Source organism: Seriola lalandi, unplaced genomic scaffold (assembly GCF_002814215.2).
Source record: "Seriola lalandi dorsalis isolate HSWRI2012SDOR001 ecotype SW California unplaced genomic scaffold, Sedor1 jcf7180002054885, whole genome shotgun sequence".
Taxonomy (NCBI): Eukaryota; Metazoa; Chordata; class Actinopteri; order Carangiformes; family Carangidae; genus Seriola; species Seriola lalandi.
In genome coordinates, this window is record NW_019525437.1 from 3560554 (window position 1) to 3579275 (window position 18722).

The window sequence follows — 18722 nt, forward strand, 5'->3', positions numbered from 1 at the left end:
TGAAGTTCGCTGCTGATCACATGGACAAAGATAAGACCTTCTGGAGGGAAGTTCTGTGGTCAGACGAAACAAAAATCAAGCTGTTTGGCCACAATGCCCAGCAATATGTTTGGAAGAGAAAAGGTGAGGCCTTTAACCCCAAGAACACCATGCCTACCGTCAAGCACGGTGGTGGTAGTATTATGCTGTGGGGCTGTTTTGCTGCCAATGGAACTGGTGCTTTACAGAGAGTTAATGGGATAATGAAGAAGATAACATAAAATCATCAGCCCGAAGGTTGGGTCTTGGGCGCAGTTGGGTGTTCCAAAGGGACAATGACCCCAAACACACATCAAAAGTGGTAATGGAATTGCTAAATCAGGCTAGAATTAGGGTTTTAGAATGGCCTTCCCAAAGTCCTGACTTAAATCCCATTGAGAACATGTGGACAATGCTGAAGAAACAAGTCCATGTCAGAAAGCCATCAAATTTAACTGAACTTGCACCAATTCTGTCAAGAGGAGTGGTCAAAGATTCAATGAGAAGCTTGCCAGAAGCTTGTGGATGGCTACCAAAAGTGCCTAATTGAAGTGAAAATGGCCAAGGGACATGTAACCAAATATTAGCACTGCTGTATGTATATTTTTGACCCAGCAGATTTGATCACTTTTTCTGTTAACCCATAAGAAAGTCATAAAAGAACCAAACTTCATGAATGTTTTTTGTGACAAAGAAGTATCTGTTCCAGTCACTCTATCAGAGAAAAATCAGACTTGTAGAAATAACTGGAAACTCAAGAGAGCCATGACATTATGTTCTTTACAAGCGTATATAAACTTTTGACCACAACTGTAGATCATAGAAAAACATCTTCTAAGGAATTAGTCACACTAGAGCGTAGTTGACTTATCACCTCAATTGGCCGTAAGTGAGATTATTTCAATGAGGCCTCACACTTTCAGATCCGTGATGCCTGAGTCTGTTCAAAGCACACAAAGAAAAATAGAGCACAGCTGCTCAGTTTTATTCTTGAGTCTGATATTAGACATAACAAGAAAAAAAAATAAACTAAACAAAGTCATGGTTGTTGAATATGTGAAGAATCAGTAAAACGTGAATTACAGCAGAAAGTTTCTTGTTTTTAGATATGAAAATGAAAATCTATGTTTGAATGTGTTGGTATTTAAGTGAGTCCCGGGGCCGGTTTCACAAAGACATCTCACACTGGTCTGTAGTGTTGGACCCTTCTTAATTGTGCTCATAGATCAGTCTGATGTCAGTCACAAAAAATAAAGACTGACTCATTTTAAGCCAAAGTGTTTCCATGGTAACAATCATTGACATGTGTGCTGACCAGTAACACCTAACAAGAAAAAACAGGAAAACATGGCTCATATATGTGGTTTGATAACATTGTTATGGAGAGAGCAAAGAGAAGGGAAAGAGTTTTTAGCAGGCGCACCAGTTTTTTTCCAAATCAGATTTTTCTTATTGTTTCACTTTTCTCTGAATTTCCAAAGTAAAACGTCCTTGTAACTGTTGAATTCTTCCTAAAAACAAACATTTCCTGCTGGAGTAAATGGAGCTCAGTGGTTGGATGTGGTTCCTCAGTCGACCATTTTTTTAATTTAATTTAAAAAAAAAAAGTCTCAATTTACCCAGAATTCTTTGTACCACACTCCAACTTAAGATGGTCAAGAACTAAACTGCTTTGTGCAACGGATGAATTTAGACTGTTTGTTATATCTAAGCCACAGTCAAAATCTGTCTTTGTGAAATCGGCCTCTGATGTGCATGTGCATTAATCAGTGAGTGATTGTGCCGCTCTCTGTCAGACATGAAGCTGCATTACGGCGACCTGACTGACAGCACATGTCTGGTGAAGATCATCAACCAGGTGAAGCCGACGGAGATCTACAACCTGGGCGCTCAGAGTCACGTTAAGGTAGAGTGATCCAACCTGCCCCCATGAATCCTTAGTCAGAGTCTGTCCAACAACATACCTTTCTGTTACAACCTCTCTGATAAACATCACAGGTGGAAAGTAACGAAATACATGTACTCACATTACTGTATTGAATACTTTTTTTGTGTATTTTTTAAGTACAATTTAAAATCGGTATTTTGTATTTTACTTTAATACGTTTTGACTCAAGTATTGTACTTAGTTACTTTATAAATCCTATCCATTACTGAGTAAAAATAACAATCCAACCTACAGGAGAAAAATACGCGCCAGAACCATAGACAGTAAACCAATGGCCAGAACCAACAGTGACAAATGATGATGTGATTAGCACTGGCGCGTGAACATAGAGGGTGCGCGTAGACAAGCTAGGTTAGTGGGCACAAAGTCTTTAGTCTACCCTCACATCCCACACAAAGAAAGTAACTAAGTAACTTTTACTTAAAGTACATTTCAAATGAACTACTTTTTTTTTTTACTTGAGTACATTTTCAGATGAGTACTTTTACTTCTACTTGAGTAATATTTCATCAAAGTATTGGTACTTTTACTTGAGTACAATATTTTTGTACTTTTTCCACCTCTGATAAACATTGTTAAATTTCCCTGGAAGTCCTGCACCTGTGTTTGTTTTGAAGAGCGAGACAAAGGGTACGAGCTGATAAACGTCTTGATAACAGCGAATATGAATATGAATTCCAACAATACGCTGTTATCACAGTGAATTTGAAACCAGACCAGAATAGTGTGAGGGAAGTTGTTTAGTCACTTCCAAAGGAAAACTGGTTTCAGCTTTATGACCTGAAGTACTTGCCCTGACAGTGCTCAGAGTTCTAGTGACGTGTGACCTGAGACCTGATGACAGACGTAAAGTGAGACGCTGGCAGGGTTTCCCTTTTAGATAATTATCTGGTTTGATTTATTTGCAACCCTTCACAGGAAACAATTTGTGTGTATTTTTATGTTCAGAGGCACGCTATCATCACATGATGATTTGACAGTCCTCTTTTTATTGGTGCCACTGTGTTGTAACAGTGGCTACTCTCCCTGGGGTCCCCTTAAATTCACAAACAATTCTTCAGTGTCAACAGATACGTCAATACACATCCATATCACTCATACTCACAAACACCAACTCGAAACCTAACACATACTATAGCTCTGTTTAAATTTAAATTTACTTTCTTAATAACTGAGAAAAAAACTTAACAATTCAATCCACAAAAAAAGATAAATGAAAATAAATAAGTGTGTCCATTTCAATTTCAGAAAGTTTGATGAACATAAAATTCCTATAAACAAGAAAGTCAAAGTGCTCCATACTCTTCCTTGTGTAAACAATTAGTCTTTTTTTTTTTTTTTTTTAACTTTTATTTGATGATCCTTTTTATTAGAAATCATAATGACACCAGAACGCCTGGTGCCTAATGACTCTTTTATTCTCCTTGCGGCTCTGGTTTGGTCTCTGCCAGCTCCCATCTCCTTCACCAGCTCCTCTCTAATTGGTGCTGGGCGGGTGGTGCTGTATCAGAGCTCCTTCGCACCTGCCGAGTTGGTGACGATTCTCTATGACAGTGGTTCCCAACCTGTGGGCCAGGGCCCATTTGTGGGCTGCGAAGGCCTGTCAAGTGGCCCGAAAAATAATTTACAAAATGGTGTGTGTGTATGTATATATATATATAATGTTTTTAATGTTTTAAAAACATTTTAAAAATCACTGTGATACGCCAATGATAGGAACTTTTATGTTGTCACCGGCCTGAGCACCTTGCTGCAGGGACCGTATTGGATATTTGTTTGTTTTCTCAGTCTGATTGCTCGTTAAAGGTCACATCCATTGCAAAAATAAGTATGAAAATGGATAGCTGGTTAGCAACATGAAGAATTAAAATGAAAGCGAGTCAACAGACAGGTGGTGAATTGACATGTCATCTCGCCTGTCAAACAAAAAAGAAAAAATGATCTTCTCCTGCTTTCAGTTCAAACATGAATGTATGATCGTTGTCATTAAAATAAACAGTGATCTGGAGTTTGGGCACCATACTGTTATGGGGTCGGATGTGGGTCACCAACATCTTTTTAGATTTTCAAGTGGGCCGTGGTGTTGTCTCCTCGGGCGATTTCGTTCACACCACATGTTGTCATCTGGTCCGCTCTTTGATTAAACACTATTGTCTTTTGGAGCATTGGAACTGATTACCTAGTATCTTAAAACAATGTTCAAACCTTTATAAGTTTATTTTCATAGTTAATCTTATAAAAATTGTAGCCAGTGACTTCCTGGAAAAAAAAAAAAAAAAGCTATAAAAATTGAGTCATGCTTTGGAAAGGCATCAGCGGTAATTTGAGGTTTTAATGCTTTGCAGTTAATGGGCTTACACATGCAAAAATGCAACATGTAACACTGTCAGCAAACTACCTGAACTCTCCAACACTTTTTTCTCTTTCATGCTGTGTTTTTCACTACTGCATCCAAATGTCCAGTAAATGAGTAAAGACTCCTCATCTACTTAAATTCCATATCTTTATTTGTCATGTCAGTTTGAAACCCACCGAATGCCACTTCAGCAAACATCGTCAGCTGTGTTTGAGCGCTGGAGTCTGTACGGTCAGCGCTGACTGCTGCTGTAAACGGTTAACAGCAGATGATGTTAAAAAAAGGGACTTTCAGTTCTGGGAAGTGAGCAGCTCATGTGCGGAGGATGCTGGAGCTGATGGGACAGGAAGTAATGTTTTCTTGGATGGGTCAGTCTGTGCCACAATGTCCCTTTTGTCTCGGAGCTCCGCGGTGATCCCAGGAGATCCCTCGGCGCCACCCTCCCCCTCCTTCAACCCCTCCAAACTGGGATCTGACACACAGTCTCCAGGCAGCACTGATCCTCCCTCGCCATGGTGGTTTGGGTGGGATATGGAGCCAAGAGCTTAGTCAGATCATAGATAATAAGGCTATTTGTAATGTGAACATGAGACACTGCTTTTCAATGGTAGCAGTTTCTTAACAAAACCCGTCCGTTTTTGGATGAGATTATTTTAATACTATCATTCAGTTTAACCCAGTTTTAGAAGCCCTGAGTAAAACAGGCAGCATGCACATCACTTGGCTACAGTATCAGTTTATGCTGAAATGACAAATTGATTATGAGATTACTAAACTAACAGAGAATTATAGTTATGTTAATCTTTTAATCCCTCATAAAAAAATACCAATGGCACAGTAAATTTACAATAAAACTATAAAACCAAAACAATGAGCTAAAAGGGGCTAGACGTTGGGTGAATTCTTTGCAGGGTTTTCACTGTTATAACTTATATCATATGTGTTAATTTGATTTAGTGGAGTTTTATAGTTAAAACTTGAGTCTCTGGAAATGCGAGATGGGCAGTTGTCATTGTTCTTATAGGAAAGGCAAATTTATTTGCATAGCACATTATGAGACACAGAGGTCATTCAATGTGCTTAGAAGAAATAAAAGAAGCATAAAAACAGAAGTAAAAAGCATAATAAGAAAGCAGTATAAAAACAGAGCAGAGGAGAACTGAGCAGCTTTTAGCTTCCTTTTAAAGCCAGTTACGGTTTGGGCAGATTTGATCTGCAGTGGGAGCTGGTTCCAGCAGGGGGCAGCATAATGGCTGAAAGACATTTCACCCTGCTTAGTTTTAACTCTGGGCACCAGTAACTGACCAGCTCCTGTGGATCTTAGAGTCCTATTAGGCTCATATTTCTCTAAGTTAGATACAAAGTCCCTGACCCTAGCTATGTTATTGAGATGCCAAAACTCAGATTTAGTTAAATACCGAGACTGTTAACACGGGTTGTTTTTAAGTTTTTAATGCTGTAGAATCCAGGTAGGCGCTAAGTCGCAACCTTCCTTTGTTCCCAAATAGAACTATCTCAGTCTGTCTTTAATTGAATATAGGCTGAAGGATGAGTTGCTTAATAGATAGATAGATTATTCAATACTGGAAACTACCATTTGATGACACTAGTATAATGTAAGATGCTACATCCATGCTAAATGCTCTGTGAGGCAGAGGCGCTTTGAGCTAAGTGCTAACATATCTTAATTTAGCATGTTAGCATGATAAAATGAGCTAATTAGCACTAAACACGAAATACATCTGAGGGGTAATGTAAATGCCAGTTGTTTTGCAGGTATTTGATCATAAATCATAAATCAAAGTACTGGACAAATTAAAGATTTGACCTGATGAAGGTGGTGGATGAAAGTTAAAGGATCATCAGAGTCACTAAAATTCATCCTTAAAGGCACATTGATATCTCTATCCAATGTCTCTATACATTTCACGCAAAATCACAAACTGTCAATCTGATGGTGGTGCTAGAGAAAAGTCAAGGGATCAGCAAGGTCGGTAGGATTCTTCCTCTGAGGACCATGAACGCTGGTACAAAATATAATCTCAATCTGACCAGTAGTTGTTGAGATATTTCACCCTGGTCATGCTGCTAACGTGGCCACATAGTGGGACTAATAATCAAGAAAGGAAGAAAGACAGACGATGAGAAGCGAGTGGGAGAATGAGTGAAAAGAATGATGACTCCTCTCTCCACATCCTTTGTGGTCAGAGGCCGTGACTCTGCTCCCACCTCCCACATGGCAGATCATCCACAGGCCACACACACACTCAAGAGTGACAGAAAATCCCTCTATACCTGTACAAGGCTGTCCTGTGTTTATTTGTTTCCACACCAGTAAACCTGGCTCTGGCAGCTCCTTACCACATGCTGCCCGCTCTGAACAGCTGAGCCTGCTGGATTACTGGCAGCAGTGGTGTGGAGCAATTTCCAGTCTGTCCCACCACAGAGGGAAAAGATCACTCACACCGGCTACTCAGTTTTCTCTCTCCTCCTCGCCACCAGCCCTCTCCGCGCTGCTTTCTTACAGGGAATCCCTTCTGAGTCCAGCTTGTTCATCAGACTCATCCAGGGAGCTTGAGTTGTAGTATTGGTTTTGAGATGGGGTCTGTGTGTATGTGTGTGTGTGTGTGTGTGTGTGTGTGTGTGTGTGTGTGTGTGTGGGTGCTGGTTTCCGCTGTAGAGATTCAGAGAACAGAGAATGGAGTTGAGGTTATTTTGTAATGCTGCAGGGGCGGAGGTGGACAGGGAATAGTGTATGGACACTGGAGGACCAGAGAGGCAGCCAGCTGCAGTATCAAAAGCAAACTAAACAGAAGGGACTTTATGTATTTTCTTTGTGACTGTAGCAGCAGAGGAGCCGATCAGTTTGATCTTTGTGCTCAGGCATCTTTCCCCAAAGCAATATTCCAAATACGTTATGATAACCCACGGGAAACATGGCCAAAGACTTTATGAATGAGGTAGTAAAAACAGTATTTTCTTTATTAGTCTGTGGCGGATTGTTTGTTATAGTGCTTCACACTAACTCAACTAGTGGAACCGAGGGACGGCGATGGTTCGTTGCCAATTTGCAGCATCCGAAGAGCGTTTCTGTACTTTAAAGTTGTTGTTGGAAACTGAAGGTGGTGTCCGACACTGTGGTGGGAGTTTGTCCTTACAGAAAAATCACATGAATTTCACATGTACAAAAATCACACGTGACCGCATGTTTTTTTTTTTTTTTTTTGCACATGTGAAATGTAACATGTGAAAACATGTTAAAATCACATGTAAAATGTGTGGAACATGTGCTGGCATATGTGTGAAGCCCATTTAAATTCCCATGTGAAACCCATTAAAACCAATTAAACATGTGAAACTTAGGTTCACATGTGAAGTCACAACATGTGAACTGAAACATTTCATATTTCAGTTCACCATTTCTAAAATTACCAAAGCTGAGCTATTTCTAATGTAATACACACGACCAACCATTTGGTTTAGAGTTTGTTGGCAGTAGTGGATGGAAGATTCTGAAAAGTTGGCAAATTTGGTCACTGGGAGAACTGTCGTCGTTGCTGAAGTGAATTAATACTCAGAAGATCAGTCTCTGATTAAAAAGATGATAAACTTCTGTCTTTTGTCTTTTAAAGGTCTCATATTGTATAAAGGACTTTTATAAATGACTGTGATCATATTGCTATTCTTTAATGTCAGTGTTGCTGGTGTGTAGTTTGTAGCTTTTGATGACCAAAAGAGACTGGACCGGTCAGAATCTTTATTTTGTGTGCAGGCCTTCAAAGTGGAAACTCTAATGTGTTACTTGTTTTATATGGTGTATGTTGCTAGAAATACCATATAAACAAAGGCACCTGGATGATTTTAACATCTTTGTTCTTATTAAACAATAACCTGTCCAGATGTTTCAAAAAGTAGTTGTAATTATTCATGCATTATTTATCTTTTGACAATAATAAGAACTGAATATTTTGGAAACTGCGCTCGTGAAATATGTATGAACAACGGACCCGAATGGGGAAGCGCTCGCAGCCTGCTCAAAGTAATCTGCTTCAACATGATCCCATTGTGTTCTCCAACTGAAGTGCTTCACGGGAAAGACACGAACAAAACCACTCAGTGTCACTGTGTGTGTGTGTGTGTGTGTGTGTGTGTGTGTGTGTGTGTGTGTGTGTGTGTGTGTGAGAGCGTGTGTGTGTGTGAGAGCGTGTGTGTGTGTGAGAGCGTGTGAGCGTGAGCTCTCCCACCTGCAGATGTCACATGAGACACACAGGGGGACGGGCTGAATTATTAACACACCTTGCTGATGACATTAGGAGGAGGAGGAGGGAAGATGAAGAGACAGAAGGTGGAAAGAGTATGGGGCGGGGGGTAGTTATAATGAAGATACAGTGGGGTTTCACTTCTTTGTGTTTAATGGCTTTTGAGGACAAAAGTACAGATTGCACTCGGGAGACAGACTTCCTTCATCTATATCCTGCGTTATCCATATCCGAATTCCTCCCCAAGAAGACATCATCACACCATTATCTTCTTACAGCCGCTGTCTCTCTCTCTCTCTCTTTCTCTCTCTCTCTCTCTCTACCCTTTAGTCTCTCCCCCATCCGGGTTTGCAGAAGCTCCCACGCCGGAGACACACACACACACACACAGGATTTAACACGCCTGTTTCCCCACAAAGCTCCGCACTGTTTGTTCGGCGTGTTGATGCGTTTATCGGCTTAAAGCGGCGCTTGTGCAGCCTGCCAGCAGTTTACTCTCATACACAGGCGGTAATACCACTACTTACTACAGTTTGCGGACATGTTATGCAATCCGTGTAGCTCGTTAGTAATGTGATTCACTTGTTTTGACTCGCTGCATGACATCCAGTTGTGTGTCATGTGTGGGTGAGAGGATACTGCAGTTTATTTGGACCCAGATTTCCTGCTTAATAGCTCAACTAATTGTTGACACTTGCCAATTTTGCTCAAAAATAAATAAATTAAAAAAAAGCATAATGTGACTTTCCAGGAAAAATGTCCAAATTTGGGAATTTTTATTTTCAGATAAACTGAAGCATTAAATTCTCCTTTTGGAGTTGAGATCATTCATTTGAGGATAATAAAGTTTTCTAAAAAATCTGTTGGATTATGTCAAAAAGCATTGTCTTGAGGCTTAAAATTCATGAGAAACATTTTTTTTCAAAGGACAGCAACAATAAATCCCAGGACTTTCCTGCTTCTTAGGCCAATAAAACAGTTTAAAAGCTCATTGTATTATGTAAAAAATGCACAAAGCTCAAAACAAAACTGATCTTCTTTTGTCATGAAAAGTTACATTCCTGCTGCTTAGGCTGTTAGAAGCTTTAAAAACTGTTAGATTATATCTAGAATGCATCGTCACAAAGTTTAAAACATGACTTTTATACAACTTTTAAACATGGCTTTACTGTACAGTAACAATCATTTGGTAAATTTCACTCCAACTTCTTTTTAGGCCTAATAACCCCTTTTAAAAACCAGCTATATTAGTGCAAATATGCGTTTTACTGGACTTTAATTTTATGAACGTTAAATTTTTTTCTGGAGCATAAAAGTTGATTTTTGACCTAGTTTGACATCTGAAGAGTCTGAGAAAAAACCTAAAACTGATGAAGACCGTGAGATGTGGAAAAAAAAGTGGTTTGTGGTTTTCACAGACAGTGGCAATCATTTCGAAAATGAGAGTTCTCGTAGTTCTTGGGCTGAAAAAAACCCTTTAAAATGCACTGTCTCTTGAAACAAGACCTTTGTTCATAAAGGGCTGACACGTTAAGGAAACCCGGCTTTAATATAACAGTGAGAATAATTCTGTAAACTTCAATTTTCCAGCTTCTTATGGTTAAAAAAAAAAAACAAACCATTGAATCTTTTTCAAAAATGCATCGTCACACATGAGAATGCTCCTTTCCTTCATGAGAAGCTGAAATTTTGAAACCATAGAAGATTATCACAAGAGTTCATTAACACAAACAGGATTTTTCCTTCTGTTCATGAAAAGTGTTGGAGAAACCCGGCGTTCAGGAGACAGCGGTGATGGTTGTGTAAACCCCTCTAGTGAGTGATGAGCGGTCTCGTCTCTGTAACAGCCCACTGGCCCGGTTTACTCACTCTCTGATTGGTGTTTACATTACCGCCGTCCAATCAGCCGTCAGTGGCACGCTTGCAGCCGAGTGTGTATCTCGCTGCGATAAAGACTCGCCTGGAACCAAATTAGCAGCATTCCCCACTGAAGCGTGTGTTTTCTATCTCTGAGGACTCATTAGCTGCGTGAGTGCGGTTTGTGTGTATTTAAGGTGCCATGTTTTCCATTGTTTAAAAAAAAAAAAAACTGCCTTTTAGGATCAGAATCCATGTGGTTTTGGCCCCCCGAAGAGATACAGTATAATCTCCGGGTCCTCGTTCGCTCATGTGTCCCGCCTATCGAATGAGCAGAAACAGGCCTGCGTTGTGTCGGTGGCCTGTTAGTCAGCGGTCACAATAGCTCCCTGACCAGGCCGATCCCTGTTTTTGAAAGGTTAGGCCTCCATACAAGGCAGCGCGCCTCATATACATGTGTCCAAAGTGAACTTTAGCTTAAGAATAGACTTTTCTGTGCCAAGAGAAACAAGTCTGCACTTTCCTCGTTCGGAGTCAGGGAATGTTTTGTGGTTGTGCTTTTGTCGGTCAGATTTGTTGCTCCACTCATGAGTCAGTTCTTTTTCTGTTTTCCAGCAAGGTTGTAACACATGGAAACATGCAGTTTGGGAAAGGAGAGGGGCGTGCGTGTGTGCGTGTGTGTGTGTGCGTGTGTGTGTGTGTGTGTGTGTGTGTGTGTGTGTGTGTGTGTGTGTGTGTGTGTAGGGGGGGGGCTTTTTGAGGTTTGTTAAGTAAATACACTGAGCCAATAAATAGTCTCACAAAGCTAAATATGATTGTCTGTAAGTTTGCATCTTAAATCAAACCCCAAATATTCTACATCAACTGTCTCGTTCGTGTGACATTCAGAAACCAAAATAAACTGTGCAGATGTAGTTTCACCTGTGAGTTGTAGATGGCAGCAATGAGCCACTGTGGACGAGTCCCCTCACCGTTCCACTCAGGACTGTCATCAAGTATTAAACTGCAGTGGGTCCCAGTCAGACCTGAGGTGTCAAAAAAACTCAGATGGATCCAACTTTATCAATTAATTAATTAATTTAACTTTTTAAAAATCAAAGCACAAAAGAGACAACAGTATTATCATAAGAAAAATGAAACGAGTGCTTCAACAATTAGTAAATGAACTGATTAATCAATAAACATTAATTGACGCTAGGTCATCGATTAAGCAAAAATGCTAACTATTCAGTGTTTCAAGCTTCTCATATGTTTCCATTTGCCTTTATCTCTGCTTTATTTTGGGTAAATTTCATATCTAAAGGATGCATCTTGATCATAGTAATCACGTTTATTGAGTTTATATTTATTTAATTATTAAAACAACAAAAGAAACATACACATAAAAACACGATAAACAAAAGTAAGTGCAATTTTGATAACTGGGTAATCGATCATATTCATCATCATTCATCATATATCGATCTTTGTTTAAGTCATTTAATGAGCAAAAAATGTTTCTGTTTAAATCACTGTAATTGAATCTCTCTGGATTCTGGACTGTTGGGTTTGACAAAATAAGAAATTTAAGACTGCAGACTCCCTCTGCACTAGCTTCAGTGTCTCAGTGGTTTTGACTTTGTTTTGATGGTAGAAGCTCAGGACGAGGCCCTCTGCAGGTCAGTCTGTCACACTGCCGGTCTTCAGTGGGTAAAGAGATGAGAGGGCGACACGGTTCAGGCCTTCTGCCATTCAGCTTGCGTTTGTTCTGCAGCTTTTTCAGTCAAATCTGTAAAATGTCTGTCAGGAGCGAGATCTGAAGAAATAGTTGGATTTCAGCTGCATCACTGTTTTCCCTCATCTGCTGCATCATCTCCTCTTTCCCTCCCCCTCTAACTTTCTTCCTCCCTCTCGCTTCATGTCATTTCTTCTACCTTCACTTCAGCGATGATGGACTGACAGTAGCCTGCAGCGTGTTTGTCATTATCACAATAAACACAAAAAGCTGGGATCGTGAGCTTAATTAGTTCGGTGTAGTTTGGGAGAAGGGAGAGCCGAGGTGAGGAGACGGTAACCAGGGATTACACTAAATATTTATGAAACTCATCAATCTTCCTGTTGCTATGTCCTCCAGGGAGACGTTTGGCAATAATAATAATAATAATAATAACGATCAGTTTCATACTGGATTTTCTGTAATGATTTATCAGGGGCTCTGCTGGTTTTATGATCAGTGAACAAGGCCTGTCGTGTCTGAAGAGATTCTTCACCAGCCAGATCCAAGTAATCTGGCTTTGTGTGAATGTACTGCTGCATGACAAGGTTTTTTCTTCCTGATAATTAGACCTAACCTGAAATTAAAGTCGTAACTTTTTATGGTGTTGATCTCATCATCATATCTATAAATATAAATATCTATGCCTAAATAAATACTTATGTATAAGGTTGCTGAAAGAGAGGTGTCAACCTGCAACTCTTTTTCTGATTGGAAACTTGTAGACTGAATGACAGATGCAGCCAATTTGTTTTAAAGGTTTAACCAACGACAAAGTATGTAAGAACAGCACTTCCTCATCTTTTATCATGAACTCTTTGTAATGATCTGCTGATCACATTCAGAACATTTCAGAAGTTATAATAATAAGTTCAAGCCTTGAAAAGAAGAATCACCGGTTCGGCTTATTGTTCACTTACCTCGTCAGATTGAGTGTTTTGGGATCGTTGCTTGCAGGGCTGCAACCATGAGTCAGTTAAGGGGTTAGTTGAGTGACATGAAAATAATCAGCTTCTATAATTGATTTATAGTTTCATTGATTTTTCAAGCAAAAAGTGAAAAAATATCAAAGTTATCTTTTCCAGCCTCTTAAATGAGACGATTTGTTTGCTGTTTATCATCCGCCCCACATGCATCACATTTAGATTGGTGTTGATAGTTTCTGATGAGTCACATGGTCTCATCTCTCAGTGGTATAATAAACCACCACTGAACTTCTTGGGTTAAATGTGACTGTTACCGGTGTAGCAAAACATACATGCATGTGTGTGTGTGTGTGTGTGTGTGTGTGTGTGTGTGTATATATATATATATATATATATATATTTATGAGCAATAAACATAAGTCAAAATCAAGATACTAGTAACTGTTGTCACTGAACAAAATTCATATGATATGTTTAATTACTTTTAAACAAGTGAAGAACTAATTGAACAGATTATTCGGCACCACTTCAGTTCACTCAAAATTTGATGGCAGAGTGATCACTCACTTTTTTCTTTGAATCTCTTTTTTATTGCTTTTATAAATGATGAGCATACAAAAACACATACAACCCCCCCCAACATACAAAGTAAGTAGATAAGTAAATACAATATAAATACAGCAAGTAAACAAATACAATATATTTTACAATATAATAAAGCTAGTAATGTATCTAGTTCTCGGTGTCCATCAGAGTGGGATATTTGTCCTATATAATCACATTTGCACTGAGGGTTCCTGTGGACCTCCAGCTCCTCTGCTACATATCTCAGAAAAGGTCTCCAGATATCACTCATACTTTTACATTGAAAAACGTAATGTTTTTAAGTAGTAGTATAGTCTGAAACCTCCTTTTCAGTACAGTGACCTCTAAAAAGAAACTATCATTGAGAAGATGTATAAACCAAACATCTGGGCTAAATCAGCACAGACCTGTGATCATATTAATGACTTTGTGCACACTATACCACCGGTTTGTCTTAAACCTGACAGTGTTTGACTTTGTAAATAATCTTGAATTTATCATCAAGATTGATAAACTTCTTTTTTCTGTTTCATTTTGTTCTTATTTTTTATTTGGATCCTGGTATTGACTGGTCTATCAGGGATTTGTATTCTTTCTAGTCTGCTCTTTCCGTTTGTGTGTAAAATACAGAGATGAATTGCTTAAGAAATGGAAAGTAAATGTATGAAATATAATTTAACAAAGTGCGATATAATACGCAGCTCTACAGTTGTGTTTTGCAGCTTGTGGTAACTTTTTTGGCGACTGTTGCTACTAAAGTTGGATTTTTAAATAAAGAAAATCCAACACTTTAACTGAAAAGCCAGGAGAGATATTTCCCACACCTTCAGGCTGCATATACATATATATATATATATATAATGAGCACATTTGTCATAGTTAAACTGAGTAGTGCGTATGATTTAGATATTCTCCGCTTCCCCTTTTTTTTTTTACAGTCATTCGCTGCAGGGTTTGGTTTTGGTATTGACATTGTGGCTTCACTGATCTTCTCATGCCTAAGCTGCAGCCGTAACGTCGAGGCAACTGCACCCAGAAGTAACATATCTACAGTTTATGTTGCATGAAAGGTTTAATGCACACGCAGCTGTGTGCGGCTATGCGGATGGACATTTGTTCTAACTTCACCATGGTGTTTCCAGGAAAGGTGGTGTCTTCAAATCGCACCTGTGACACAAAACAGCCAAAACAACTTCACACAAAGACACAGATACGGCTGTATTTCTCTTTAGCGTGCATACATAGTGGTGTTTACATAGACATTATATCATGTGTACAAAGGGATTCGTGCAAGCAGACTCACTGAATATACATACCCACAAGCAGAAAGGCTTAGTGAAGATGTATGAAAAGATCTGTGGATTTATTTGCTCTGTTTTCACTTGTTTGTTTCAAGCGGTGGCTGCCAAACTGCACCTAGACTTTATTATTGCACCAGGAGGAAAATCAGTCATCATATCTCCATCTCCGTCTAATTACACCCTATCCTCAAACACCCACTCCGGCTGTGACACAGTGAAAAGATGCAGCCTCATTCAGACCCTCCATAAGTGACATAAGCTCATTACTCACAGTAAACACTGTTGCTAATCTGTGAACACAAGTCCTGACTGCTGCTGCCCACTCTCTGCCGTGTGCTCACACCCTCGTGGATACAACACACACACCAACACTTCCCCCTGCTAATGGCCTGTTTGTGTAATTCTGCAGTTTTGTTTGGATCTCAGTTGTACACCTCATCCAATCTATTGTTCCTAACTGTTCCAAAATGAAAAGGAAGATGTCCAACAATTCATGGATGAAAGGCAGGGCCCCCGAAAAAAAAAAAAAAAAGGCAGCATAATGGTTATTTCACAATCTGTAAATTCCCTTTTAAGAGTGTCACAATCTGTAAACGTTTCAAAAGGCACTGTTCTCTTTATTATTTTGGCTCAGACTGCATGTGGGTGTGCTCCTTGTTCTCCGCATATGAACAGGTTTCTGTTGGGTAATTTGAGGATTGCAATCTATTCACTAAATCCTGCTGTAATCAGCTATGATCTCATTTGTTTGGATCACATCGTGGAGGGATGATCGGGGAACAAAAACAAGGAGACGAGAGACAGAGTTTGAATCAGGCTCAAGAGGATGAATTATGAGTGTAGATACTAATCTAGATGAGTCTAATTGTTTTAGTCTGTAATTGACTTAATGAAGATGTTTTTATACACAGTGTTGAGTTTTTTTTTTTTTTTTGTGCAGCTGCTTTGTGCATGTTGGCTGTTGCCTTAGCCTGTGTGTTTTAATTGAAGCTTTAAATCAGGCTGTCATACCTGTATAGAGGGTTGGGCCACTCTTCCCTTGTCTCCTGTCAGCCAAACAAACAGGCCTTTATTCTCGGAGAGAGAGAGCGGGATATTTAGGTACAATAACCAGCGAGCACAGCTGCTCAGTGAACTATTCATCAACGTCTTTTTAGATCACCTTATGTTGCCTCCAAGGGGCATGTGCTGGCTTTATTTTTGGGCAGTTTGTACAACTCAAACTTTTTCAATCATATCATAAACGACCACCACCTCCATCTGAACAGTCATCACAGTTATTTCCTACTGAGTCAGGGTGTGTGTTTGGACATCTGATCATCACCATCCTTTCAATTTTTCTGGCCGTCAACAAACTGGAAAGAATTTTCCAATCAAATTCTCCCATGAATCACCGACAGTGTTCCACAGAAGACAGTATTCACGTTCAGAAAGAACATTTTGTAGCTCAGTTAAGCACAAATAATAGAAAAAATCATAGAAGGCTAATGCTAATTATAAAGTTAGCTTTCTCATATTTTGTTTTCTATAACTTCTATAACCAACATTAATAACATCTTTGCCCTTCTGACACTAGAACATCTGGGCTTTTAAAGGAGCTATTTGTAAGTTTTGCTAATGCCAGTATTAGCATTAGCAGCTTGCCAAGAGCAAGCAAGGTATGGGAAAGTGACAAGACGGTGTAGCCAGGCTGGGGCTAGCTGGTTAGCATACTAACTTCAGTAGAAGCTAGACAGAAGAAGAAAAGAAGTGATAGAAGTAGAAGCAAAGCAAGACGTTTGCTTTTCAGCTATGAAGACGGCGCTTGGTGCGAAAGGGCTGAAGTTTGATGCTTAACTCGTAGTTTTCGAGACTTCTAGACCAGTAAGTAAACACCTGTTAATGCTAATGTTGGCGATGTAGCGAGAACAAAACTTACAAATAGCTTGTTTAACCACATTAAATTGCTATTACTCTTGATCAGTAATTATAGTGTTTTTAACGAAAAAAAGACATTATAAAATACATGATGAATACACTACATGGCCAAAAGAATGTGGACACCTGCAAAAACTATGTGAACTCCCGAATGTGGTAGATGACTAGCTTCCACTCTTCTGGTGTCGCGCTTTCCACCTGAAAGGAAACTGGCTGCAGAGATTTTCTCTCTGAGGTCAGTCCGACAATGGTGCACAATGACGGTAGCGACTTGTAAGCATGGACGCCATCCGATCAAGACAGGTGCATGATTACAGAGTTGGTGGTGTGAGAGTTTAAAATACTGCATATTGACAATATGAAAAAATATTGATTAAATTGTGGGTTTAATTACATTGAACGGCAGAGTTTGGCTGACATGAGGCGTCCAAGTTTGCTTGGTTTTAAGCCACTTTCATAGTGCACCAGTCAGATATGTTGAAACTGACAGAAAATTCTGACTTTTCCTGTCGTAACTATGACTTTAATTGGAACAGGAATGTTATTTACAAGTTGTAAACTCACAATTACAATAACTCCGACTTCAGACCGGGTTCGCGGTCGATGTTCAAGTTCATCCCGAAGGTGTTGGATGAGGTTGAGGTCAGAGGTCTGTGCAGGCCACTCAAGTTCCCCCACACCAAACTGAGAAAACCAACTCTTTGTGGACTTGGCTTTGTGCACGGGGGCATTGTCATGTTGAAACAGTCGAGGAATTTCTCCCCAGCTGATGCCACAAACTTGGACGCACACTATTGTCTGAAATATCACTGCATGCCATAGCATTAAGGTTTTCCTTACTTGGAACTGATGGGCTTTGGCCAAACCATGAAAAACAGCCCCAGACCAAAAGTGAACACAAGTATGTAGCCAAGGATGTCCACATACTTCTGGACATAAAGTGCTCATAGGTATTCAGAATGAAAAATAAATAGTGATTTAAGACGTTTATTACATGGCTCTCACACTGGTGCCTTCTGTCTAGCAGTTTCGCTGCTGCTCGCTGTTTGAATGGCAAATAGAAAAAAATGATCATTAATCAAACTATCAGCACTTGTTCATTGTTTTCTCGTTGCCTTCCTGCCTCGTTGTTTTGCTTTTCACTTTTTCCATCTTAACTACGGTGGAAAATTTCGATATTCTTTGTTCAAATGGACTTCTTTAAGTATCTCCGGTTCTTTCAAAGGTCTTTAAAAGTGTGTGTTGGTAATTTAGTTTAGTTTGCATGAACTTTAAAATGTTGTTTTCAGACACTTCATATGAGGTTGAGGTTCAAAAGGTGCCTGTACATGCTTCACTCTTTTTTAAAGCCGTTCAGTGGGTTGAATCACGGTCACACACTCTGAGTGAGAAATTAGTTTTTATCACCACTGTCTTTGTCACACTCTATGCCTAAAAACCTGATTCCTCGCCGCTCCTCGCCCTTGGGCTGCTGTAGGTTGTAGTTAAGGTCATGATTACTCCTCATTATCATCATTAACACGGGCATCAACAGCCGCGGTGAGAAGCGTCTCCGGCAGTGTGAGAAGCTTGGTTGTAAAGTGTGATAAATGGCCCTCTGCGCTGCTATTCGGGAACGTTGATTCTGACAATGGGAAGAATGGTTTTCAGGTTTCCGTGGTACCATCAATCATCGGCGCTGGCGTCTGGCGGGGTAGACGGGGTGAGGCTGATGGACATGTGAGGCAGATGAGAGCTGAACCATCAGGACAATGTGAATTTCCAGCTGTTGACTTAAAGCTCGCAACCCCTCGACCCCCCCC

General features: G+C 39.8%; 1 protein-coding gene across 1 annotated transcript in view; it reads left to right on the forward strand.

Moving 5' to 3' along the window:
* The window catches only part of gmds (GDP-mannose 4,6-dehydratase), a 181063-nt gene that overhangs the window by 17724 nt on the left and 144617 nt on the right, over nt 1-18722 (forward strand). The window contains exon 4 of the mRNA XM_023428985.2: nt 1815-1924. Within this exon, the coding sequence (XP_023284753.1) occupies nt 1815-1924 (110 nt within the window). The remainder of the gene's footprint in view (nt 1-1814; nt 1925-18722) is intronic.